A 27884-nucleotide genomic window follows, 5' to 3' on the forward strand; every position below is an offset into this window, starting at 1 on the left:
GGCTGGGTTAGCTGCTGGGTGGAGCTGGGAACAGCAAGTGTACAATTAGGAGCAAAACTGAGCAATGACCATGGCACTTCTTGCTGTTTCTGGCTCTTGTTAAATAGCGACTCTAATTGCACATTCTGTGGGCATAAATGGATTTATCCAAGATATGTAGTGCTAGGAGGAAATTAAAGGCTTAGAAGTGCAGCTCTGAAACAGAGCCTTGTGATCTGGTGCATTGTATGCAGCCACAGGCTGTTTCAGGGCACCCTTTGGTGCACCAAGCCCATCCTCTTTATTCCCACCATCCTGCACGGGGACATTAAATCCCCGACTAAACATCTTAGGCTTTGGAGAGCAACCAGACACATTTTTAGGTCTTGCTCTTGACTAAAAATATACTCCTTGAAGCAGTTATGTTGCACAAATAAAGGCTTAGTACTGTATATAGATCTAAAAAGAAGCCCAGCAACTCAACTGACTGACTTGATTAACTTTTTATTAAGAATTCCATTAATTCTTATTGGTCATGAAAGTGCTGTTGTGTTACAGTTGCCTAAGCAACAAACCTCCCTGTCAGTTTGGTGTGCAAAACAGTTACTCAGGTAGTAGAAGATGCATTTACAAAAAGTTCATTTGAAAGAAGGCCTGAGCTTATATTAATGAACAAAAAAATGTATTAAATACATATGCTGAACCAAGACTGTTGGAAACTGTCTCAGATGAATGAAGGAAGCAATAAGAAGCTGGGGCTGTTAGACATGGCAATGGTGGCAGCTCCAGGAGCAGGGACAGCAGCTGTGAACAGAGCCTCATGACATAAGAGTTAAATTTCTTCATAGCAGTTTTTATGGGTGTGAAAAATGCCAATCACTTGTTTTTAGAATTTTAGAAGTTTAATAGTAATAAAATTGTTATAAAAATAGTAATATAATTAGAGTAATAAAATTTTGAACAATTGGGATTAGAACAATATGAGACAATAAAAACAAAGAGTTATGGACAGTCCGGGTACCTTTTCTGGGCAGCACAAGCCCGAAAAAGGACCCACGTTAACAGAGGATTAACCCTTAAAAGCAACAGCCTGTTGCATATTCATACACCTCATACATGATGCATAAATTCCATTCAAATGCAGGATTTTTCTGCTCATCCTCAACTTCTTCCTCTGAATCCTGACAGCGTCTTCAGGGCTGAGTGAGGCAGGAAGAAGTTTGTTTCTTCTGATAAGAGAGCAATAAATTCCCTTTCTCTGAAAGATTCAGGTGTCCTGTGGCTGCTATCTCAGTGTGAGTCCTCTCTTTTAAAAAAGTATCTTACATAGCATAGTTTCTATTTTAACCTTATAAGCTAAAACTACATTTAACACACTACTTAAGAAAATTAATACAGCATAACTTTCTAACACAACACATATAATATTCCTTTCAATGTTTGAGAAAAGCCAATCATAAAATTCGCATTTTTCACATGGGTCTAAGTTTTAGGTTTCTGCTAAGAACAGTGTTGCTAACAGAGGGCTGCTTTAGATACCGCTGAGCAAGAAACGCTTGCGCTGCGTCCCGGTGTGTTCCGCTCCTGTGGGTGCACAAGCAGCGTGGGAGGGGACACAGCTGAACCCGCATCACACATACCGCTCTCAGGCATGCTGCCGAATTGTGGGGGCTGTCCCGTACAGGCCAGGAGAGCCCTCGCACCGCAATTCCGTGGGGCACAGCCCCGCTCAGTGGCGGCTGCGCCGGCTCCCCCCGCCCGGTGCGGCCCCTCTCGGTGGCGGCTCCGCCGGCCCGCCCCGCTCGGCCCCATCCGGCCCCTCTCGGTGGCGACTCCCCCGACTCGGCCCCGCCCCGCCCGGCCCGTCTCGGTGGCGGATCCCGCGGCTCCCCCGGCCCGGCCCCGCTCCACCCCGCGGGCAGTGCGCATGCATGAGGCGGCCCCGCCGCCCTGAGTCACCGGTCTGGTCCGTGGCCGCTCCTCGGCAGCAGCAGCGGAAAGGCGGCCACCATGAACCGCTTGGGGAAGAAAGCCAACGAGACCCTTATCGAGATGGCTCTGTCGGCCGACGGTAGGAGAGGGCGGGAGGGGGGATCGCGGTTCTGTTCCGCCCTTGCCCACCGGGGGACGCGGAGCGGAGGCGAGCGGAGTGTGGGGGTCTGGGGGGCTCTGGTTCCTGCCCGGGGTCTGCAGGCCGGCGTCTGTGAGACGGGGCTGGTCCCCGGTGAATCCTGACCTCTCCCGCATCGAGCTTTTAATCCTTCGGCTTTCACTTGAGAAGAACAAAACCGCTTCTCCATGAGCACGATCCAGCTATGATTCGATCTTTATAATCCTTAAATCAATCTTGAAAATGGAGGTTCTGGTATCAGCAGCCTGCCAAGAATAAAAACCACGAGAATCCGCAGATACGAAGGTCCCTCTGCCGGACAGCAAACTTTGAGCCTCCCCCGGAGCACCGGCTGGGATGGGCGCTGGCTCCGGGGAGCTGAGGCTGCCCTTGCGCGGGGGCTCCGAGCGGACCACACCTCACTTGGGAAGGGCTGAGCAGAGCGGGTCACCTCACCTGGGAAAGTGTGAGCAGACTCTACCTCACTTGGGAAGGTGAAGATGTGAGCAGTCTTCTTCCCTTCTTCCCTTCTTCCCTTCTTCACTTCTTCACTTCTTCCCCTCGCCCCATCCCAGATGCCCTGGCCCCCCTGACCTTCGGACAGACCCCGGGGCAGGGCATGTGCAGCCAGTGGATTTGTGTCGGGGCCTTGCTTTTTTTGCTGTAGCCATGCTACCGTTCCCACTCCATGTCGGTGTGGTATGTCATTACTTATAATAAATGTGGTCATGTTAACATTTTGTGAAATAACATGACGCAAGTGTGTGTTTATCAGCACCTCACCTGGCAACGTGAATCCACAGAAGAGAGCATGTTGATATTTTCAGAATGAGACTGTATAGGGTTTTTTTTAAAAAAAGGAAAATGCTGACTTAGAAAAATTTCGGTTTTTGGGAATAATGCTTTGCTATCAGTCCTAGAAGTGAAAATCTTAAAGCCGGAAAGAGCCACTAAGTCCCTGTGTTGGCTTCTTGGGTTATCTGTTCTCCTTCACAGCTTGACTGCACTGTCTCTTTTAGAAAAACATATATGTTTTTAAACATTTTAAACACTTCGAGCACTAGCAGCGAATCATGATTTTCAAAATATTTGGTAGTCTTGTTTCAGAGAGGTATGATGGCAATACTGACTGTGAAGTTATCCAAAAGAAGCTCTTTGTAGTGACAGTGAGGAGGGGTGTCCTCTGCGGGGAGGCAGGCGTCTGCAGCAAGTGTCAGACGAAGGTTTGCCCTCTCTGCAAGGCCTGCTGGAGCTGGCAGCTCCTCAGGAACCTGAGCAGATGGATATTACAGCGTCCTGGCCAGCAATCCTGTTCCAGAGGGGATGTGAGAGACCTGAGTCATCGCCCATCCCATTGCCTGGAAGCAATGAAAAGTGCTGGGACTGAGCTGCTCTCCCCATGGGTTATTCTCCTGAAGCACTTTGAGACTAAAAAATATTTACAGAACACAAAAAAAAAATTCCTATTTAGGGAATGGTTCTATGAAGTCAGATTTGTAAACTTCATTCCGCATTATTCAGTTTTCCCATGAGCCTTGTAGGGTTTTTATAGTCATAAATCGTGAATATAAGGAGATTTGAGGGGTTTCAGTGTTTATGGATGGTTAAGAAGGATTTGCCATGTAGTCACACATAACTCTCCTTATGGAGATAAATAAAATCATATTCTAATTCTGTTCAATTTTGTTAATTAACCACTTTTCTTAAGCAGAAACCAATTGAATATGGGGTGAAGTGAGTAGGCTTTTCAAAAGTTATGTTAATTTGTTGCCCAAAAGCCTCTCAAGGTTAAAAAAACGCCAGAAAATTCCTTCAGTTATTGTTTAGAAAAGTTAACAGTGTACATATGCTGCCAGCAGGACTTCTTATAGATCTAAACATATGATCTGTGTCTTTTAGGAAAAGCCTCTTAAGGCTCTAGATGTCTGATGTGTACAGGCAGGGCCTGTGTAAGTCAATGGGAACAAGGCAGGAGAGAAAACATCTGCTACTTATTTTCTTTAAAGACATGTTTGTATTCAGATAGTATGTGTGTATTTAATTCTGGTTTACTACTGCTTTTCATTAAACTTGAATGCTGGGGAACAGGTTATGGGGTGCAAAACTGTCTACCAGCAACAGAAAGTTTAACTTGCCTGTTTAGAGCCTATGTGCCAAAAGTTTTACCTTGAAGGAAGCTTCCTGGCTTCCTGCTGAATTACATCTGTGTGAGGTAAAAAATTCCATTTTTGTGTGTGGGATTTTGCTTTCTGTTGGAAGGTGTGTGTCGTTTACCCCAAATATGAAAGTCTAAGAAAACTGAACTTGCAAAATTGGAATGTAACTTTCAGAGGAAGAAGACTGCAATATGTTGCTAGGATTATTTGTGTCTACATTCACTTTCATTAGCTTTTTTTTCCCCAGCATGTTAATGCTGTAGTAGCTGCGTTGTGGGATATATCCCAAGCCTGCCAGTTTTCTGGAAGTTTGCTGTTGGCTCCATGCCATGATCTGAAGTATGCTGCCTTTATACACATGGCTTCTCTTCCAGAACTTCCAGGAGCCTGGTTTGTGCTCAGAACTCTCTAAGGAATCTTAATTCAAATGCTTGCTTATGTTGGTTGTCATCTTGCTTGTTTCCCTCCCAGAAAGGTGGAAAAACATCGATGAAAGGCAATGGTGCTGGTGCCACAACAGTGCTTGTGCCAGTGTATTGGCATCTTGCAATACCTCAGCATTCAGGGCCAAATCCTGCTGTATTTAATAAATGATACTGAACTGATTTGATCAGAATTCATACCATAACATAAAATGCAGGCCTCTGTTCAAAACTGCATCTGTCTCTAATTACTGTCAGGGTGAATGTAGTAATTTCTGATCTATTTGTGGACACGTTGAGTGGGATATCATATTCCCACAGGCCTAAACCAAAGGGTTTGTTAAGAGCAAACTGTTCCATAGCTTATTCCTAGGTAATAAAATAAAAGCTCCAAGCCATTTAGACATAGTTCATAATATAAAAGGCAGGGGAGAAAATACTCTCTTAGCCCAACCAATGTCTGGTTTCTGGGTGGAATTTCTTTACTGGCTGCCATGAGTCACTGCAGGGGCACAGTGTAAATATAGGTTTGTTATTGGAAGTTAAACACCTTTGTAACAGAAAACCCCTGTTTGTAGTAGGAAAACCTGCTGTTGGGAACCCATCCCAACAACTTGTGTCATATCACTGTATAGCTGTGGCACTTTTAATGCAAAAATGAAAATGTCAAGCCCATTCCACTGCAGCTGTTAAATATGGATTTTTCTCCAAAGATTGTGACAGTTTAAAAAAAAAATTGCTCTTCGACAGCAGTTTCATTTTAGGTGAGCACCCTGCATATGAGATTAAACTCACTGTCTGCAGTTCAGTGAGTAGCAAAGGAAGGATTAAGTACCCTGCATGCCATTTAAATTCAGTAGCAATTATGTGGGATATTCAGGCCACATTTTGGGAAGCTGGGAAATAAAGGTGGATTCATAGAATCATTAAAGTTGAAAAAGACCTCTAAGATCCCTGAGGTGCTAACTGAGTGATGGTTCTGCCGTCACAGGTGAAAGCATTTTAGTCTGTTTGTAACAAGGGGCCTACAATTTCACCTTCTTGCTCAGAATATGAAAGAAAATGCTCTGCAGCTGTCTCTCCCTCACAATAGTTCCTGGAGGGATGATTTGGCTCAGTAGTGGGGCAGAGATTTTGGATTGTGAATGCCAAATAAACAGCAAGAGAGCCACCAACATCTCTTGTGGTGTAAGGCAGAGTGATGTTCTCTCAGTGATTCCCTCTCCATGAGTTTGCTGCTAAGGCATTCCCTGGTGTGCTGTGCTGTTATGAGGTGTTCCCTACAGAAATAAACTGATAACTGTATTATAAACTGGAAGTACACTTTAACCTTTATGTACAAAGACTTAGTAATTACTGTGATACAAAGAGACACCAGGATAAAATAAAAGGGCATTGATGAAAATGCCCTTCAAAAATTGTGCTTGAGAACTCTTGGCATATAATTTGTAAGAAAAACTCCAAACAGAAGAACAAACAAAACCACCAAGAAACCAGATACCATGTCTTGATATTTTGTATCTATAAACCAATGAGTTGCATATGCACATGGAGGAGACAAATAGTCATCTAACATAAACATGTTATCAGGAAGGTATAGGTAATGTGAAAACGTGATCAGATGTTCAGAGGCAAGGTAATAATGCAGTGAACTTTTGCACTAGTTTTTATTGTGATCTGGGGATTCACTGCTCTGTGAACCAAAGAGCAGTGTAATTACCAAGTTGTATTTTCTTATCTAGCAGTAATTTTATTATATTTGGTGATAGCTTTCCACGTGCATATGTGTACATATGCAGAAAGGGGTTGTGTTGTATTGCTAGGGATGGTTCTTGCAGTTATAACATAGTTATGGAGGGATTTACACTTATTTCTTGTTGCTAAAGCTGAATAGCATGCCAGAAATTATTTATTGATTAAAGTTTGTGTGTAGTTACACATTGTGTAACATTGTGTATTTTGTTGTAACAACGATAACATTTTGTGTTAGATTAAACACTACTGGGGGGAGGAGCTGAGTCTATTGGGATTTTTTTACTTGGATTTTATATGGAAAAACATATGGATTTTTACATGGATTTTCATATGAAAAAACATATCTATATTACTATATAGATATATGTTTTTCATTGAAACCTAGAGCTGTTAAAGCTGTGGTGTTCCTGCCTTTGTTCACCAGTGGCTTGCAGTGAGGACCAGTAGACGTGGTAAAGTTCTGAACACGTTTTTTTAGGAAGTGAACATATCTTTGCATAAAGGGCAGTCTTCTAACTGGAAATCCCAAGGGAATCTCGTCTTCTTTACTAGGCTCAAAAGGGTAAATATGAAATTTGAGGCCTTTGGCAAGATAGCAGAACCCCAGCAAACCATGTGGGTAGGACTCATGATGCAGATGGTTGTCCTTTCATTTGCTGTACTGGCCCTAAATTAGAAAGGGCGCTGTGGTTTTGTTATTCAGAGGAGTTGTCTTAACTGTTGGGTAGGAAATCAGAAAGTCTCTGTTTGCACCATTTATAGTGTGCTAGAAACATACTATACCAGCAAGTAATGGCTAGCAGATGTGGATTTCAGGCCACTTGGTTCTTCAAACCACTTTGCCTACCTCAATTCTGTTAATTGACTAGTGCTTACATAAAAGAAATTTAGGCAATGGAAGCCATGGCCCATTGCCCTGATCATTTTCTTGATTGATAGGAACAGTTTCTCTTTGGGATGAGTATAGGAATTCCAAAGATGTTCCATCATGTTTAAAGTAATTTGGACAAAAATGCCAAATCTTGCAATTCTTGTAAGTCTTGCAAATCTTGCATTTGTTCATAAAACATCTTCCTATACTGGTATATTTTTATGTTGTGTAATGTGACAAAATGAAATACTTGGTGACTACAGTAGCAAAATTTACAATGATGCATTTCATTGGAAGCATAAGCAGAAAGGTACTGAGTGAGGTAGAGCATAAAGAACCAGAAGGAACAAAAATTTGCCTTTTAAATTGGCCATCTGAAATTAAATGTCTGGATAACATGAAATTGAAGAATACCGCCAGAGGACGGTTAATTTGAGGTGATTTAAAAAATATATATATTGCTATATTTGCATCATTAGTTTCCTAGTTTATGTATCCCTTTTCATTTATAACATCTATAGAAGATCTCTCATACAAAGGTAGGAATGCAATGTGTGTGCACAGAATGAATAGTTCATCATACAAAGGTAGGAATGCAATGTGTGTGCACAGAATGAATAGTTCATCAGGCCCTCCAGTACTTTTGGACACTTGTGTATTGCAAACGTGGAAAGAAATTGGAGACTCTGTTGCCTAAGGGTTTGCGTCAGTGGAAGTTGGAGAAATGCATCAATGAATGATGCTGGGAGGTGTTCAGTGTATCTCTGGACACACCAGGAAAGCAAGTCTGTGCCTAACGCTTGTTGAAATGGTTCCATTGGGCTGTGATGAAAACCTGGAGTTCCTCCTTCTTCATCGTACCTTGAAGGAGAGGCAAGAGCACCTGGCACTTATATGGATGTGCAGAGCCCTTGCTGGAGCTGTGTGCTTGCCTCTGTACTCAGACAGTGCTGATGAAATCTGGCCCTGAATATATAAATACTCCTAAGGGCAAACAAGCACAGCCCTCGTGCTTCACGATTTGTCAGAACTCCTGCAGTCTGGCGTTTCTGCCACCCTGTTCTGCTGAGATTTATTTGTCATTCTAGTCCCTCTAACTTGCATGCATGTAAATGCTGTGCAGTTTAAAAACACCTGACTTTATCCAACTATTCCTAGTCTGGGTTTTCTTTTTTAACTGTATTTGAACCTATTTATCAGTTTATATGTGTCATTGTGCAGAACAATGATACCTGGGTGGTCTGAATGCTCACAGCATGCTTTGGGTCTTGCCTGTGCTAGTACGTAAAATACAGTGATGGTTGTTACCTGAATTGCATTAAAATGCCATTCAAGTTCTCTGTTGCAACACTATGTTTGTGGGTTTTTTGGTAAAAACAGATTTGCACAACTTCTCTTTTTGTTTAATGTATTCCCTCTTTTGCTATCCCAATGGCTTGTAATCAGAAGGAGAGGTGGTTTTGTGGTTCTGTGAAAGGGAGGCAGCTGAAGATAAATGTCCCATTTTGATTTAAAATACCCAGTTACTATACTGGAGATTAGGATTTGGGCTACGTGTCTTTTCCAAATGCTAAATGAGATTTTCTTACTGTTAGGAACAGATTTCTAAATATTTATCCCTATGTAAAATAGTTATTTTTCTTTTACTTCTGATGTGTTGATAAATACCTGTTCTCTGGAAGTACTTGTTTAATAATAAAACACATGAAGAAAATTAATATGTCAGTGAAGCAGCCTATACTTGAATGCAATCTTCTTCTTTTTAAGGGACTAATAAGATTCTTTGAAAATATTTCCAATAGATTTTCTTGGATTCACTGAGAATGTTTTAATTGTTAAATAGTTTTAAATTTTTAGAAGCATCTCTGTGTGCATGAATCACTGCATCATTTTAGGATTGAACCTTTGGCTCAGCAGCAGATTTCCTACTCTTCAGACAATAGCAGCTGGAGTAATAACCTCATCTTGCTTTTTTACAAGTCATCTGAGTGGGTTTCCAGTTCCTAGTGGCAACTCCATTCAGCTCTGAAGGATGTGATCAGTATGTGCATCAGTTTAGTTGATAAGTCATTGTAAAGCTGCTTTCCTTCGATCTGGAAGCACTTGCAATAGTCATTATTATGCTTACTTGGAGGCAGTGACTCATTTCTCTTTCCTGTTGGCCAGGCCCAGTCATCGAATGATGTCAGGGGGTTTATTAAGATGGCAACTTCAAGACATCTAGGAATAATATTTTCTTTCATAGCATGTTAAAGATGAATATTGGGAATTTTCCTCATCGTGCATAGTAGCTAGTTCATAACAACTGCGGTGTACGTTTCAGGATTTGTTAGGATTGGTTTATTTGTTTGTTTTCATTTTACCTGGACCATCAAAATTTTGCTCTAGGGATAGCCATGTGTATAAACTAGTATGCCACTATGTCAGACAGATGTAGAACAGTGTTAGTGGTCTAAAAGCTCCTTGCTTGGTTTTGTTGACTGAAAAGGATGCTGTTATTGTGTCTAAGAAAATTGTGGAAATAATTGAAAGCACAATTTTGGAAACAATACTGAAATAGCAGAATCAATAGTAATACTGCTGTGAAACAATGCAGTTTATCAACACCCCCATGAGAATCCTGTCTGTGGCTTTTCCTTTGGAATAGCACTATCACAGATCTTAGGTGTGCAAATGCAGATGATTTTCTAGTTTTAGTAGTAAAACAAATTTTGATCCCTAAAAATGTCTCTTTATCTGCCACCTGATTTTGGAAACACCTAATATATAAATGTTTTTAGTGGTATAAACAATCTGTCAAGAGCTGTACTTGGTGCAGATGAATCAGGGTTATAGAAGTTGGAAGAAAGGAATACTTAAAGCCTTCTCTTGCTCAGTTTTCTGGTGCAGAGTTGCTCTGAACTGTGGCAGACTGCAGCATCTGCATACCAGCTGCACCATGCCCAGCTGTATCTCTAGTGCAGCATCATCGGCCAAGCTCTTTTCTTTGCCATCTCCCAGCAGACTTGGACTTACTGAGGGTGCTGAAGTGAAAGAATTGTCATCTTCCGGGCAAAGTGCAGGTTAGGTACAGTTAAAGGGGCTGGAGCATCCATGGCTGTGACTGTGCTAGTTATTATAAAAACCAAGGATTTTTTCATTGGCTTTTGAAGATGAGTAGCACAGTCCAGCCACACCTGTATGGCTAAAATACCTTCTCTCCCTAGCAAGGCAGATTACTCTGCAATACTGTTTTGGGGACCAGACTCCAGTGTCCTCCTGAGTGTGCTTCTTCTCCATCTAGGAGAGTTCTGGAAGCTGAAAACATTCTTCAGAGCTGAAACCATTCTTCAAAGTGCACCAGTAGTTGAGTGAGAAGTCCTGTGCTTAGGTCTGTCCTGGGCTTTTACTTGCCTAGTTGGAGCACTGCTGTTGTGGCAGGACATGACCTGTGACAGGTTGTGGCACTGCTGTTGTGGCCAGGACATGGCCTGTGACAGGTTGTGGCACTGCTGTAGTGGCCAGGACATGGCCTGTGACAGGTTGCATTTCTCCCAGAGAATGTGCAGCTCATTTTTTGGCACCACTTGCCTTGCTGCAGCTATTATCAGAAAACAGGGTCTGTGAGAGGCCTTGGCATACAGTATCATCGTTACTTTTTTTCAATAGCGCTGAACACATGCACTTTTACCTTTTCCTAACTCATCAGTTTTGCCGTGAAGAAAAACGGTGATTCCAGCACTGTGAACAAATTTGAAGTATTGTAGAATTTCTGATTGTTTAATTACACAAGAAGCCATTTTTTATGCTTGTTACAGAAATCATAAGATTATAGTAATGAAAGTACCTGTTTTGTGAGTAAACTACTTATATTTTAAGAGATGAAATCAATCTTGATTATATTCTTCAGTACTGAATGTTAATTTGTGTTGTGGGCTGCTGTTGTTCTCATCATTCAGGTCTGTAATTGAAGTAGCAATGGTCTGTAATTCTTAGGGGTGGCATACCAAAAGTTTCTAAGTAGGTTGCCCTGCGGTTGGGTGTAGTTTGGGACAGCATATGTTACCTTACACTGCAGAATTATAGGCCATTTGTGTTGCTGAATGAGGTGCCTGGACAAAAAGGTGAATGTTGGTGTTCCAAGAGGAGCCTGTGCTGTGCTTTCTGTCTAGGTCACAGTCTCTGGTGTCCAGGGCTTATTCTTTTGCTATTTTGTAAAGGATAGAGGAGAATTATGAAATGGGTTCGTGTTAAAGTGAATTTTACTTCTGGTTCTTACTGAAGTGTTTTTTCCTTTCAAAGATGACATTGCGATTCTCACCAAGTTCAAGCCATCACAGTCAGAAGGTATTGTACTAACCCACGTTTTACCTGCCTCACTTTTGTCTGTTTCCTCTGTCCTTTTTTTTGTTTTTCTGCTGGGAGCCTCTTGCAAATCAGTCTTCAGTTAATGTGAGTCATGGGTATCACATATGAGCCAGGCCTTTTGCAATGTGATTTGCAAGTCAGTTGTTGGCTATCTGTTGGCAGCTCTCCTGGTTAAGATCTAATTGTGCATTTACATTCATGGTGCTTGGTGCAGCTCTGGGCTGGGGCCTCTTTAGACCTTCCTACATGATCTGGGTGTGCATTGCTTGTGCTGCTCATGTTCAGGAATCTGATGACATGTTTTACAAGGAGTGGACATACTGAGGATGTTGTACTTTTCAGTTAATATATGTTTTATGTTCTCTTTTTACCTTCTCATGTGCTGCTCTAGGGTTATTCAGGTTTATTCCAGTGGAACAGAGGTATCAAGAGGATTTCCTTCCACAAGTTGCATAAGTAATCAGCTGTGGTACTGAGAAAGCACTTAAAATGTGGAACTCTGAATTATATTTGTTCTGAGGTTAGACTTTCACAATTACAGAGAGGATAAAATCCAGAACACAGCCCCCCCCCCCCCAAAAGCTGTTATAGGCCATTGAATCAGTTCAAGTTCCCTCAGCAGAATAGAAAATAGAATGTTCCTGCTGCAGGGACAAGATGCCAGACTGTTTCTGGCCTGGAAAGGAGGGTTGTGTGACAAAATATTTGGGCTTCTGCTCCTGGGCCCTGGGCTGGTACCTTTGGCCAAGTCTGCAGTAGCCACCTGCCTCCCAGGGCTTTAGGTAGCACAGGTAGCAGCAGAGTGTGGTAGGGATGCTCCCATTCTTTACCCTGGTGTTCAGAGTGTATGTACTAATACAGATTTTCCAGGTGCAATTTGCTTTAGCAGAATAACATGTAACAGTGTTAACTGTCTTGGCATTCAGAAACTCATTTGTTGTATTTTATACAACAAATATATGTTGGTTTCTCATCATATCATATGTATAGTTAAAAATTACAGACAGCGTTTTCTGTAAGTGAACTTTGAAAGGGAAAAAAATTTGTAGGAAACAAAATGCTCTCAAGCTGTACTTAAGTAGCTTATATATTTTTTAAAAACCACTTTATATCCTGCCTGGATGCAATTTTGACATAAAATATTTGCAGATTACAAAAAGAAAAGGTAGGCTTCTTTTATTGACAGAAATAATGTAACTGTAGTTGTCTTAACAGTGGTCCATTGTAAGTCTGTCCAGACTAAGCTGTACTCAGCAATGCTTCCTTAATGGAGAAAGAAGTAAGATGAATCCTCTTTTCTGAAAGAAAGAGACACCATTTTCCAGTGCACAATCCAGATTTTGATCAGCTGTTTTCAAAACTGCTTATCCTTTTCTGGTGGAGTGATTTAGATGCCTGATTGAGGAGACTGGTGTGCCTCATCAGCAGAGATGGTTGTTTACAAAAACCACCTTGGAGCAGGAGCCTAGCTTATGGGCTCAGAGTTGTTCTGCATAGGAAACTGGTGACAGTGTAAATTCAGAGGCACAAACCCAGCCAGTGTCTTGATTCAATTTAAGATTATGAAGGTACTGAATAGGATTTTCCCTTTAGCATTAGCATTTTAGTAACAGTGTCTTCAGTGAAATTACTGTATTTGTGGGAAAGTCATGTTGGAGTTCACCACTGTCATTAAAATGAAGGCAGTTTTTTTTTGTTTGGTTTGTTTTATCAGTTGTTGTTTAAGAACTGGGGGTTTTTTGAGGTTTGTTTTTTGAACAAGAAGCTAAGGAATTAAATTCATATTACTATTTTTGATCCTGTTGTCATACCTTCATTACATGGGCATTTGTAATCTTGAGGTCATGCATCATTGACTCCTTAGCAAAAAACCACACCCTAATTTGATCTCTAGCAAACACTTCCACAGGTAATTGGACTTCCATAACCGAGGCAGCAAAGCTCTGAGTTGAAAGCCTCTTAGACCTAGCAGATATTTGAGACAAGAAAGCTAAGTGATGACAACAGATTTTTTTTTCTGTCACAGTTAAAAATACGTTTCTGTGAATGCAGGGTTACACCAAGGTAGCACAGACTGAGTATATTGTGTCTTGCAGCATTTTTCTCCTTCAAAGAACTATTCTTGAAGATTTTATGTATTATGAGTATTATTTTCTATCCTTTAATTGTTCATAGTTCCATGCCTTCAAGGTCCACATCATTTTCACATACAACAATATTTTAAAAAAAGGGATGTGTTTATGTGAATCTCTTTTTCAATGTTCCTTAGGGGAAGAATGCAATGGACCTGAAACTATTTCAACTGCAGGATCAGAAATCCCAAGCAGCTCTGAGGTAAGGTACAGCATGAATGGTGTTAGTTAATGTACTACTTGATAGGAGGGAAGAAGAAGGACTGTTGTGAAAAAGACAATTCATTTTCAAAACCAGTATATCTTTTAGATTGTCCTATACCTCCCTTTTATCCATGTAAAAGTTTTCTTCCTGTATTGTTTTGAAAGAGCAAAGCCATGAGTATGACATGACACTCACTGAGTCTCAGAAGAGACTTAGCAGTGGTAGTGCTACAACACAGTAGTGGTAGAAAACAGTATGAGCCTAATGGTGTTTCCTGTATGTCTTGAGATGAGAATCACACGATCTTTAAATGTTTTGACAGTTGGGAAAACATACTGTTTCTGCACAAACCAAGTACTTTGTTTTGTGCTGCATATTGCTGACTTGCTGGGGAAGTCAAGGCACACTAGAGTTCCACAGCTCTAGGAGCCTTGTGACAGTGCAGCAAGGTTCATGAGAAAGCAAATGAAGATCTGAGTTACTAGAGTACCTCATTAAGCATCATCAGCTGTAAATGTTTTCAAGGTGCCTCATTCCTTAATATGTACAGTACACATTGTCTTGAACAGGTAACAGTGTGTGGGCCAGTATTCAGTTGAGAAACTATCATTGAAAATATGACAGCTTTACATTGTTATTTTTTATTCATTCCTATTGCCTGATTTCTTTATTGTTGTTACTTGCTTAAAGGAAGAGAAGAAGTTTTAGATAGGAAAAGAAACAGCTGTTCTGTCATCTCATACTGGCCATAAGCAAAGTTTTCAGTGAATGTCCATATCAAGTGCTTCACTGAACAATGGCCATCATACCATGATAAGCTGATTCTGAGCTACTTACATCTGGGTGGATGGAGGTGACCTACTTCACCAAAGCTTGGAAGAAGTCAGTTCATGACTTAGGACAGATGAAAAGGCAGGAAGCATGGGAGAAAGAGTGCAACATGTGTCATATGTGTAGGGAAATGGGATTTGAACATTGTTTGAAGGATGAAAGATTCATGATGAGGTGGGAAAGGAGGAGGCTTTGATCTTCAGCACATTCATGTCTAGGAAAAGTTTATCTGGTTATCCTCTCAAAAATCTCTCCTTGGTAACTTCATGCAGCCTTTTTTCTTGTTCTCTACTTACATGTTTCCTTAGATAATTATTTTTCTTTATACTTCATTATTAAGTATCACAAAGTATTGTGATTGTCAAATTAGCAGTAGCAGTAAGTAGTCGATAACTGTGAGGTTTTGTTTTGTTGTTTTCATTGTTCCCTCTGAGACAGCTTGTTTGGCCTTAGTTTGTTTCTGCAGATCAGGTGGTTATCTGATGTTTGCTTACATTTAAGTCAGTACTTTCCTGTGCTTTGCCCTGTCCTACCCAAGGAACCCTAACACATTGTCATTTATCCGATTTTTGCTTTCTGTGCATCAGCCAGATACAAAGTTACAGAGTTACTCTTGATCTTCTTGCCCAGTTTCACACTCTTATCAATCATGACAGGCTTAGTTCTTGATGATTAATGTCCTAGAATTCAGGTTAAGCCTATATTTAAAAGTTCTTCTATTAATTATTTGCAATAGTAAGATAGCCCCTAATATTTATGGGATTTTTTTCATATAATGCTTATCTTTTGTCTTCATGTATTGTCACAGCTTCAGTTGTCTTCTGTATAAACTGGAATAATTTCTTTTCACTCAGTTCTTTGCTAGGCTGCCTTTAAGATCCTTGATGCATTCCTGTAGGAATTCAGCAGGATCTTCTATCCCACCATGGTTTCTCCTCCTTTCACCAGGGCTCTTCTGAGCTCAGGGCAATATGCTTTGTTCTTGGCTTGACAGGTAGCACATTTCTCTAGTAAATGATTTTAGCTCTGTGATAGGCTGGTGATTTTCCTGTCACTTAACAATGTTTCTGCAGTTAAAATATATGAACATTTGGAATTCCTAAACCAATTTAAGTCAAGTAATTTTAAAACAGAACTAAAATTAATTTTAAAACATTGGGAAAGAGTTAAACTTCCATTCAGGTCACTACTTCATTATGCTCGGACTATCTTTTCTTTTAGAAGGGAAAAGACATAATATCCTGCAACAGTATGCTTCTGTTCAGCAGCACAGAGAAAAAGCTAAGGCTTTATTCTTGATTTAAAAATAAGAGGGAAAAAATAAATCTAAGATTTAATATGGAGAGCAGAAACATTACCCACCCATAATTCAGTGGTTGGTTGTTTTTTTCTTTCTTTCTTTTGTAATCTGCAAAGGAATATGTGATTTGGATATAAGGAATGATGCAAGTAAAACAAAAAGTGAAGAACAGTCTGTAGTGAAGCAGTCTGCCAGCATATATACAAAAGTTGGATGAAGTCCAGGACTCAAAAAGCATTGGAGCACCAATCAGTGGTGCATTTTGTCCTTCATGATTTTGCATTCTTGCCTGTTTCCCCCTGGATTTTTTCCATTTTTTTTAAAACTGCTTCTTCTTGAGTATCATTTTTCTTATTCTTAAATCTCCCACAGGACCAAAAGGAATAAGATCACTTGGACTTCATCAGCTTTTCATATTCCAAGACTTATAGCATAAATAACTTCTAGATGATTTGTCATGCAGGGAGGCAAGGAGATGTTTTCCACAAACAGCAGACTGGAGAAGGGAAAGAAAAATTATGTAATGGGGATATTTTCAAATAAGTGCTGCAGTGGGGACTGCTTCAAATTATGCCCTTGTTAAATCAGTAATACATAGACAGCCACTTCTGTTAGGGATGGGCAGCTGTCTTCAGTGAATCCCTGTGTAGAATCTGCCTGAATCAGTCTTTATGGAGTTCCTGTTCCGAGAAATATATAAATGCCTCTGGAAGTCCTTTCAAGCAAATTGGAAAATGAATGAAATAAAACCTGAGAAAACTTTTTTCCTCTGTGCTTTCTATTTGTGCAGAAAGCACACTAGAAAAATATATGATGGTGTGTCTGCTCAGGGATTGTAATTAGTTGTTCAGGTTAATAAATAAATGAAAATAAAACACACTGACAAAACAGAATTCCTGTGCCTGAGAGGAATGAAGATCACTCAGTTATTTCAAGATTGGAGGAAAGGTTAAAAATTTGAATTTGTATTACATTTTCTAATAGTAAAGTTCAGGCTATTCAGATGGGATAAATGTAAAATTAGTACAACTTTTATGCAAAATTGAATCACCAGTTTGTAGTTTATCAGCATCTATAGAGGTCCATCTATCCAGAGGACTATTTGTTATTCCAATGAAGAAGCACAAAGTAACTAGAGATGTTTGTTTGGTGTGCATGTGGACTCTGCCTCATAGAAGGCAGGTGGTCGCACTACTGTCTGTGTAAGACTGCAGGAACGTGCCCTGTTCTGCCTCTAAGGAGAGAGGAATTGATTTTACACAGTTATACATTAAATTTTTACCTTTCTATTCATTTCACACCAAGAAAATGCTTACTAAAAATTAATCAGGATTTTCCATAGTGTCCCTTGATCATAAGAAAATCTGTGAGCAAGCTGTCTTTATTTAAGTCAGCTTAGTAGAAGTAAATTGGCAAATTTATTAAAGCAATGCCTTTTTTCCACAATTACACTTTGACTCATGGGTTGTCTTTTCTTCAGAGCAGCAGGTGCTGCAGGTGTTCCAAATTAATTGGTTGGGGTTTGTTTTCTGAAGAAACAATCACATTGTGCATTACTTTTCATACTTGTTCATTCTTCAATTCAGACTGGTGGATCTTCAAGTAGAGAAACATAAAATACCATTGCTAATATTGCAAGGATGGACCAAATTGGTTTCAAAATCTAGAAAGAAGTAAAAATATACTTCTTCCAAGTCTAACAAAAACACATGAGAGCTATTTTGGGGAGAGCTAGAGTGCATGAAAGACTTTAGAGAGTGGATTCCAGAGTGAGAGGGACCAGCCCAACTCTGCTGCCACCACTGCCAACTCTCTCAGATTTCAACTCAACGAAGTTGGATGGATTATTTGAATTGATTCTTGTTTTGCATGTCATTTCTTACCAATGCTGGAGCTCCTTTGTGCTACACAGACTTTGGCATATCATGAAAAAGCAGTGTATTTCTATCAGAGTGCCTGAAATGCGCAGGAGAAGGTATGAGCACCAGTGACTAATGACTTCAGCTAATTAATTTCAGACAGTTACACTGAGCAGGGTAAGATCCCATGACTAACAGGAAAGCATTTAACAGAATGCATGGGAAAGTACAAAGGCCAGCTGTGTGTCTTCACCTCACAGCTTTGTGCTTCACTAGATGTAGTAAAATTCTGTCTCTGAGTGAAGCAGTGTGGGCAGTAAAGTGGCTAAAGCCTGGATTTCCATTTAACCATGGAGGAGGTGGTGAGCAGTGGCTGGGAGGAGTAGCAGATGGAGAGGCTGGATAAAAGCAGATGGAAGGGTACCAGAGTGGATGGGGGGGAATGTGTGCAATGGAGAGAGATCAGGAGCCACAGGACAGCACTGAAAAGCAAGGCTGTGCTTTCAGCAGTTTCAAGTTTGTACAGTACTTTCCATGGCAAATATTTACGGTGCATAATTGGAGAAAAACTTACCACTAAGTGTCTTAGCTCTTAGTTCTCTACTAAAGTGCAAATTTTTCCAGTAGCATAGGTGACAGGAGGATTAGACCTCTAAACCCAGTTCAGACTAAGGGTAAGAGCACAGTGCAGCTATTTATATTTGCACTGTTTCTCAGGGGGATTCCCTGCCAAAAAACAGATTGATCTTCCTGTTTATTTTACTGCATTCTTAAAGGGACATTTTTGACTTACTTAGATAAGCAAATCTCCAGACATGGCATCATTCAAAAAGAATGTAAAGATGTGTGTGTTACTTTATCTGTAATCAGGACAGGAATGCACCTTAGTGATTTCTCCCAAGAAAAAATGTAATAAAAGTGAAAAACATTATTTAAAAAATAATCAACAGTACTTTATGAAAATTGCATTTGGGGTAATAAACTTTCTGTAATTTTACAACTCTAAACCAGTAAATGATACAATAATAATAAAATGCTGTTAATACTCTGCTTCTATTCAAAGTTAATTTAATTCCACAGAGAGCTATTGCATTTTCATAATGGACTTGCACTGTTTGGTTGCACTGTTTAAATCTGTGGGTTTGTGTTCAAAGCACACAAAAGCAAGACAAAACAAAAGTGTGGTAAGATATTGACTAACAGAATTAGATACTGAGAAAGCCATTATTCATTGCAATAGCAGGACCTGATCTCAAAGCCATCACTGCTGCAAGGCCCCAGTGATGGGCCAGGACCCCAGGGAGCTGATGGCCACGGGTGCAGGGTGGCTGTGCTCTGCAGAGGATCTGCTCTTGGTGCTCCTGTCTGTCACACCTGCGTGGAGTCTGGCCTGAGGATGTTGCAGCAGCCTCCATACCAACATACAGGAAAACAATGAGCACCAGATGTTGTACAACTAAAATCAGGGTGGGGCCTCACTGGGTGTGGATCAGAACTGCTGTCTAGCAAGCCCTCACTGTCTCATTAGGTATAACTGCTGTTACTGGTACCTTGTCTCATTAGGTATAACTGCAATTACTGGTACCTTGTCTCATTAGTCTCATTAGGTATGACTGCAATTACTGGTACCAATTTACCTTGTCTACACTGTGAGATTAAGGATTTGGCTCACTGCATTTGTTTTCGTTCAGTGTACACTGTATAATTTCAGGTTTTAGTTAAAAAAATAACCACGTAAGGGACAGCACATTTGTTCTGAATGCCCAGTCATCTGTACTGTGTACATTTCCTCTCTTTGGGAACAAAATAAATAAGAGTACTATTAACAGTTGAACTTCACCAGTTCATAAAGGGTAATCTGTACCAACTTGTTTAGACTGTATTTTTTCTGATGGAAATGATGAGGAATACTGTTTAACTCTTATCAAAAATTGTAATTATTACTGTTTAAAAATCAGTATGGATCACGTAAAAGTTGGTACTGTAGGCTAGAGACCAACCTGCTCTGCAGAATAGAGGTTGGTTTAAACTCTGACTATCTCAACTGAAAACCCATGTATCACTCAGAAGAGCTTTTCAGCAGTTTACACCAGGAGCTACACTGTTTCTTCTGAATTAGCCTTTACTTTTAAATCTGAATTAGCCTTTGCATCATCGCTAACAACATTGTTTTTCCCGTGGTGCCACTGGCAGGGCCTAAACAGCACTGAGACTACTTTACTCATCCCTGAACATCAAGTGGTAAGCAGCGAGAAGTATTCATGCTTCCTTGCATGAATTTGTGTGGCGTCTTCTATTACAGTATGCCAAAACGTCCCTCACCAGAAAATTTTCCAGTTTCAAGGATGCCATCCTTCTAAAACCAATTCTTTCTAGTTGATAAAAATGAACGTGGTTTTGCATTTATTCCTAGAGATGACTGAAGAGATAAATTCAAATAAATCAGAAGGATAATACACAAAATTGAAAAGTTGAGATTGGTGGAGAAAACTGGAAAGTTTGCTTTTTTATCATTGTTTTGGTTTGATGGGATATAGGATGTATTCTGACTCTGGTGTTATTAACAAATGTGGGATTCCTTTTTATCATGATGGCCTGAGGGTTCTGTGAGTCAGCATGATACTTTAAAATGTTTTAAAGAGCAAGAAACAAACACTGACATCATTTGAAATATGTTGCCTCTTTTTTTATTGTAGTAAATAATAAGGAAAGGCTCAGGATAGCCACTTACTGAAATTCACAGACAAGATAACTATATAAATTCTCAAATATACCAGAAAACTTAAAAGAATCATTATTGTTTGATGTAGAAAAAGTACAAAAAGTCATTTAAAATAACTGAAGAAGTACATGCTGAGGTGTATTAAAACTGTCTGCTTGCTTACTTTGGGCTCTGGTGTCTTCCATTAACACGTACGCTCTCCTAGCTTACTTTTTATTTCTCTTGGTTCTGTTCTTGTTTAATGTATTCGTTTATCCTGAGAGGCTTTTCACGTGCATTTATATTTCAGTGCAAATATCATGGTGTCTTAAACTGCTTTGAAATGCATGTTTTCAAGCTTTCAGATTTTAACGGGGTTCAGAATTGAAACATGAGTGAAGGTGAAAAAAGCAGCTTGCAAGCTTTAGCTACAAGAAATACATGAGATTTTGTGTTCCTTTGAATGGGAAAGGCTCTGGTTTTGTATGCAACCTTACAGCCTGCATGAAGTGTAACTGAAATTGGGATGGGTGGTGTTAAGAGTGTTGTTAATACGCATCTTTAAAGTGAGTGAGCTCTTCAGTTGTGTGGATTCTTTCAAGGAAGAAGAATGATGAGAACTTCATGGAAAGGTCTCTGGTAAAGTGGGAACTGAGTGCATGAACCAGAAATATGCCATTTGGATTTTCAGGAGAGTTACCTGTATATTTGTGTATGTTCTGTAAATGTATTTCCAGGAACATTTTACTTTTGGAAATATATTTATATAATTTAGATATGTATTTATAAAGTTATGTTTAAGTTCATATATATGTATAAATATATATATTCGTATTTTGTGTAGCAGCACTTAAAGCCATGTGTTTTTCCTGTAGCATGTTTTAATTCAGTGAAAAGGAGGACTATAGAAATATTCCATGCAAACTGGGGATCTAAGTTAAGGTGATAACTTTGTTTTTAAGCCATTGAATATTTCCTACCCTTTGAGTTGTGGAGGCTTTTCTTGTATTTTGATTCAGCTTTAAAACCTTATATTTTTGTCCATTTTTGTGCGCTGAAAGTTTTTCTGCTGTAGATTGCTAATTCATAAATTACCTAGTTGCGTTTTAATGTAGTTCTTTGGGGTTTTTACAGTGTCTGTTTTACATCTAACTTGCTGTGTGATTATCAAAGGTATGCAATTAATAAAATAAAAATTTTGTTTACAGACTGTATCTTTTAAGCCAGCAAAATGTTATAAATCAGTTTAATGTTGTAGTTTCAGATAGTTTTTTTGCTTGGTAATGTACAACTACGATAATGTAATTTCTTGATGTGCCGATGGGGGATCATAAAAACCATTGCATGGTATTAATGTAACATCTAGTCTTTCTTGTTCATCACAGCCAGAGGTGCTGCCCTGTGCTGTAATTAATGAAGCTAATGGGTTCCTCCATCTCTGCTTGGTATTGGTTACTGCTTTGGTACTGAAAATGCTGCTCTAAACCACTTTCCCACAGAAAATATAAAAGCTACGAAAGCAGAAGTGGAAGGGCGCTCAGGTCTGAGCCTGCAGTCCCCGCTCCGTGGGGTTGCACACTTGGGAAACCTTGAGGTCCGAGGCACTGAATTTGGGAAGGGTGTTTCTGAACATAAGGAACGTGCAGTTTTCTGACTGAATAATAATCTGAAAAGTGTTGCTCTAGGACAAGTTTTCCGGTCTGTGAGGTGTGGACATAGAGCGGGCTGGGATATTTAGTAGCAGAGTGTATTTGGAGGAAGCTCAATGCCAAGGTGAGAACTGTGCTAAGTGAGCTGAAAGGATACATTTCCTGTTGGATGGATAACCAGAAATAGAAATCCCTCAGAGTGCCATGAAAACATAGGGTTATGAAATCATTAAGGTATAATCTGCAGAGCATATTTGTGTTTTGGGTACTGTGATACCACTAACCCACACGGGGTAGCTGCCCACACTGCCCACTGTCAGTGTGCCAGGGGGCAGTGAGGCCACAGGGACATTTTGCAGGGTGCCCGTGGCTCAGCCCCAGCCCACAGCTGTTCCTCTGTGCCAGGGCTGGTGGTTGTGCCACTTCCAGCAGCTGCTTTGCCTCTCCAGCTCCCTGGGCCTGAGTGTTTGCCTTGGCCCTGGAGAAGTGTCTCAGGGGCACCTGTGGAGCCAAGGACTCCTCAGCAGCATGCAGCAGTGCTGAATGGTGAGTTTAGGTGCATCTGTGTCTGTGTGGGGCTGCCTGCCAACATTTACACACCGTGCCCAACCAGTCCGGGCAGAACAGACCCTGGGCTCTGACAGCCTTGCTTCATCTTGAGCTGGGCTTTGTTTCCTTGCTGACATCTTGGTCTCTTTTATAGGAAGGTGCCTCCTGTTGACAGAGTGACAAAACTATCATTTGTCCCCTTAAAAAGGAAATAAACCCAGAAGTTTCTCTCTTCAATTAGGTGAAAAGACATTTCATAGGACCTGGGGGACTTCACCTCAAACTTAAGGATAGCCAATTGGACAGGAGCCAGAAAGTCCCTCCTGAACAATTTACTAGAAAAAGAAGAGAACAAAGAAAATAATGGCTTTTCTGAGGTGTTTTACCAGGAGCAAGAGCCTCTTGCCCCTGGCTCGGTTTTTCTCTGTAAAGAGTTTTGTTATATTGCCTTTTATTAAAACCTTTTTGTTTCCAACACTACCACAGAAGCCATCCTGCTGATTTTATGCCTTCTAAGGCAGCTGAGCTATCTTGGGTGTGAAAGATATCTCCAAGAGCTTATGAGACCTGGCTCGAGGAGACTCATATTTCAGTCTCTCCTGTCACCTGTCCTGTTGAGTCAGGGTTTTCTACTGCAAGGCTTTGGATTTTGTGTCTGAAGTGAGGCTTGCAAGCCCAGGTACTTGGAGGGTTGTTTGGTTGGACATGGTCCAGTACTCCAGCCTCTGCTGGGTGTCTAGAGAGAAATCATCAAATATAGAATAACTATAACTATTGGTATAATACCACATGAATCCTGTTAGTTTGCACTTATGCCACATGAAAAGAAAATTTCTCTCTTCATGATAGACCATTACAGCATTCAATTAGCACATCTGTCCATAAGCTGAGTGGTCACAGTTCTTAGGGAGATAACTAGACTAATGAGTCTGGAAAGCTATTACAGGATAACAGGAGGGCATATGTGGGTTTTGAACAGGTGGGGTTTGTAGCTTGCCTTATAGTTGATGGATTTATTTGATGTTTTGAAAGCTGTGGTAAATGCTGAATGCTTGCAGTAATGGGGTTGCATAGAATCCTACAGTGAACTTGGATTGGAAGGGACCTCTGGATGGCTGACCTCCCCCTCAAGGCAGTGCTGGCTTCAGACATAGATCAGGTTGCACAGTCAGTGCAGATCAGTCCTGGTCTAGCTTAATCAGACTGTGTTATCTCTGAGGATGGAGATTATGCACTCACTCTGGGCAGTCTGTTGTACCCATTCTCACACAACCACAGCCTCTCATCCAGTAGGAATTTCTCCTGTTGTGACTTGTGGTTGTTGCTTTTGAGTTTTCACCATATGCCTCAGGGCTCTATCTCTTCTGTAGTTCTCATTGGGTGTAGCTTAATTACTAAAAAGCTTCAGTCTGCTATCTGTACTGTGTTGGGAAGTTTTAATTTGGTTACTTGTATTGCAGGAGGAGGATATTTCAGAATATTTTCTGTGATGAGGTGTACCTTCATGTAATAACTGCAGGTTGTCGAGGATCACTAACTGCATTTATGCAGTTCTGGAAAGAGCTGTTAAGAAACAAGATGTACAAATGTTTAATGATTCACTGATAGAATCAATGCAAATTACAAGCTTTTTATGTTCATTAAACTTGTAGGCACACATGTATACACAAACTCTCCTGAATGTGCAGGACTGATCTTGTTCTCCCTGTGAAATCCAAATGGAGCAAAATGCAAAGGAATAATTTATGGGTTTAATAAACAGGCCTGTCACTATCCACGAAGAATAATCCTATGTCTCGAAGGATGTTCTCCAGAAGGAGAAAGAAGTGATAAGTATGCCCCTTCTAATAGCAGATGGAACAATGTCTACTACATTTTCTTAAATTGATAGTCAGACCGTCAGTTACTGAGGATTCTGATACATCTTAAAAAAACGACCAAATTTTGATGTCAGTAAGGATAAAATACTTCTTCAATTGTATTGAATAATTAATTATAACTATGCAACCCAAACAATTTGGGCTGCTCTTTCGGTGAGAGCTTTTTTTTGAAGTAGGTATTGCTTATTGTTTTATTTCTTCTTTTTGTATATGAATTTAGTGCACTAGAACAATTTCTGTGCTTGTGAAGTCACTGTCTTTTTTTAATCAGTGGCTGGGGCAATTGCTAACATTTGAAGTTGTTAGAATGCACTTTGGGGTTTACTTACTGGAATGCTGAATAATTACAGTAGTGTTGATTCTGTACGGATGTTAGCATGGTTCTATGCACTGTTTTAACTTGATTCACTTAGTATCTGAACTTGCAGTTTGCATGTAGTCACAATTATATTTGCAAAGAAAGACCTAAACCTGTAAGTACAAAATAGAATAGAAAAATGCTTTTTCTTTTCTGCTCTTGGATTCCATGATTTTTGTGAACCATTTAATCATGAAAGATGATGTCCTGCATTTGAAAGCAAAAGCATTTCTGAGGTAGCTGTGCTGATTTCAGCCATACAAAGTATTCTAATAGATCTGCTGTAAATATTTCTGAAGAAGACAAACAACAAAAAACCTTAACAGAATTGCTAAAGAGGAAAGGCAAAGAACGGATGGTACCATTTTCAGGAAGTAATTTCTTTTAGCTTTTTTTGTGCTGCATTGATTTGCAACAGTGTTTTGTTGCTCCCCAAGGGCTAGGATAGGAGTGCAGGAGTTCTGGATAATGCATGGCTGCTTCAAGTGTCTAATTTTAGCAGTTACTAGTGTGTCTAATGAAGATGCATAAAGTTGTGCAACACTATGGAACAATAGGATTGTCAGTTATTTTTGTTTAATTTCAGCCTATTTAAGGATAAACACATGAGTTATATGGATATTATTACCTGTAATTTTGTCAGCTCTGGAATTACATGGTTGCCATTTGTCAGTCTATGTCCCAGTGGGTCCAGCCAAACATGAGCATTACAGTAACTTGCATGCACTATGCATGAGCCAGTGGTTTGGTACCTTTGCTCTACACTCAAAACCACTTTCTTACTGCTCTTTTTAAAATCTGCTGAAGTGTTGGAACCCAGGAAATTCCTCTGGCTGCCCTGGAGGACTCAAGCCCCTGCCCAGGGGGTCAGAGACCTTGGCACAGAGCCCAAGCCCCTGTGCCTTTGATTTAGCCCTTGGAAAAAACAATTACCAACTTTATATGAAGAGTTACAAGCCGCAAAAGTTTAAATAGAATGATAGTGAATTTGTCACAGGGTGAAAAATAGATTTTTTGGGGTTTTTAGAATAGGGGTTCAGGGGACAAGATGGAGGGAACTGGGTGTGTCCAGCCTTTCTCCTTCTTTTTCTTCTTCTTGGCCTCCATCTTCTGCTGTGATGTTGGCACTTTTAGATTGGTTTAGGGTAGAAGTTCACTGTCTAACATGGATGATAGGTATTGGGAAGTAATTGTAAATATCGTACACATAGTTTTTAGTATAAAAAGATAACAGCACCCTGTGGACAGGCATATTGCTCTGACTGTCTTGCTGAGTGGACCTCGGCTGGTTAAGGGAAAGAATTTTATAGATAAGAAACAATAAACAACCTTGAGACCGAGAAATGAAGAGCTCTGACTCCTTCTTTGACTGCCGGGCTGGGAAAAGAGACTTTCTAACACATCTTGGGGTCACTGTGACCACTAGCAGTCCTGAGGCTGAAGTGTGCAAATGATAGCAAGTAGTATTATAGAAATCATTGTCTTAAAACATTTTTACTGTCCAAACAGATTCCAGCCCAGCTTTGCCTTTAATAAAAAAGACATGATAGTCATATATATTATTTGTGGGCGCTTGTGTTTTTCTGATGTTTGGAGGCTTTTCCTGGCTTTAAAGGACATGGATTTCTTACTCACTGTAGTTGGGGTATATGTGCTTGAAGCAATTGGTTCTTGGGGAGAAACAGTGGGCCTGCTAACTGCTTGTTGGTTATTCCAGCAGAGTGGAAGGAAGTATAATCTGTTCCTGAAGCGACGTCTCAGGGTAAAGCAGTGATCAGTGCTATTGCGAGTGGCTTGTATGCTGCAGTAATAACATGCTTCACTGTGTGGTGCCTTCTGTTAACTGGGAGCAATGGTCACAGCTACAAATAAATATTCTGTGCTTTCTCAGGGAGCACATGCATCCTTGCATGGTGTGAGAGGCAAAAGACAGAGACATGACACTCTGGTTTGTTCCTACTCTAATAAGATGAAACCCCAGTTCAGCCCTATACAAATACACTTTCACTGATAGGTGTGGTTGAAAAAGTAACAGCAACCTTTCTCTGCACAGAGTTACATTTAAACTGGAATATTCACTTTGCTGTATGCCTTGTATGTGATTTGATAGAGCTGAATATTGATATGATAATAAACAATATTACCTAATGAGTTCAATTCCTTAGGAGAGTGGGGTTACAGTCTTCTCTTTGCCTAACATTAATTACTGTGGCCTAATAGTGAAAAAGGTGGATGTTGTTGCTAAGACATTCTGGCATGTTGGTAAATTAAAATATAACCTTTAATAGATCAATTGGAATACTAATTACCCTGTTACATTGATATCTTTTATTAGGTGTATTTTTTTCCCATGAAAGTAAATACTCAATGTTGAAACATCACCCCTGTACTTTTGTGAGCTGTTTTTATGTGTGGTCATTGCTGGGACATATGTCTCTGTGGTGGTTGATTTAGTGAATGTTGTTATGTAGAGCAAAATGCATGAATTTACATTTTGCTACCTGCTTCAAGTATTCACAAGTATTGCTACACTAACATATATATATATATATTTATTTTTCCTGTGTCAGTTATTTACATGTAATGCTTGCAGACACATGCGGTTAATTTTGAAATTAATCTGGATGTAGCCCTTGTTAAAACTTGCAAGCCCAGATGTATCTTCAGCTGTAAAGAAACTGAAGAACTGTGGCAATATGGGGGAACTTCTTTGCCTTCTGTGATATTTTAGAGAAACAGCAGTGCTTGTTTTTTTAATTCATATGCCTGTATCTTCTGCA

The 27884-nt window shown here is 40.1% G+C and overlaps 1 protein-coding gene across 5 annotated transcripts in view; it reads left to right on the plus strand.

Annotated features, from left to right (window-relative positions):
• The first annotated feature begins 1839 nt into the window (after positions 1-1839).
• ANO5 (anoctamin 5) overlaps positions 1840-27884 on the plus strand; it is a 60645-nt gene continuing 34600 nt past the window's right edge. Inside the window, exons 1-5 of one of the 5 annotated variants that reach the window (XM_030948809.1) lie at positions 1840-2050; positions 11575-11619; positions 13910-13974; positions 20161-20208; positions 26822-26866. In XM_030948809.1, coding sequence (XP_030804669.1) covers positions 1990-2050; positions 11575-11619; positions 13910-13974; positions 20161-20208; positions 26822-26866 — 264 coding nt within the window. In that variant the 5' untranslated portion in view covers positions 1840-1989. The remainder of the gene's footprint in view (positions 2051-11574; positions 11620-13909; positions 13975-20160; positions 20209-26821; positions 26867-27884) is intronic. The other 4 variants (XM_030948805.1, XM_030948807.1, XM_030948806.1 and 1 more) reach the window with 4 other exon arrangements.

The sequence above is a fragment of the Camarhynchus parvulus genome, chromosome 5 (genome assembly GCF_901933205.1).
Source record: "Camarhynchus parvulus chromosome 5, STF_HiC, whole genome shotgun sequence".
Classification (NCBI taxonomy): domain Eukaryota; kingdom Metazoa; phylum Chordata; class Aves; order Passeriformes; family Thraupidae; genus Camarhynchus; species Camarhynchus parvulus.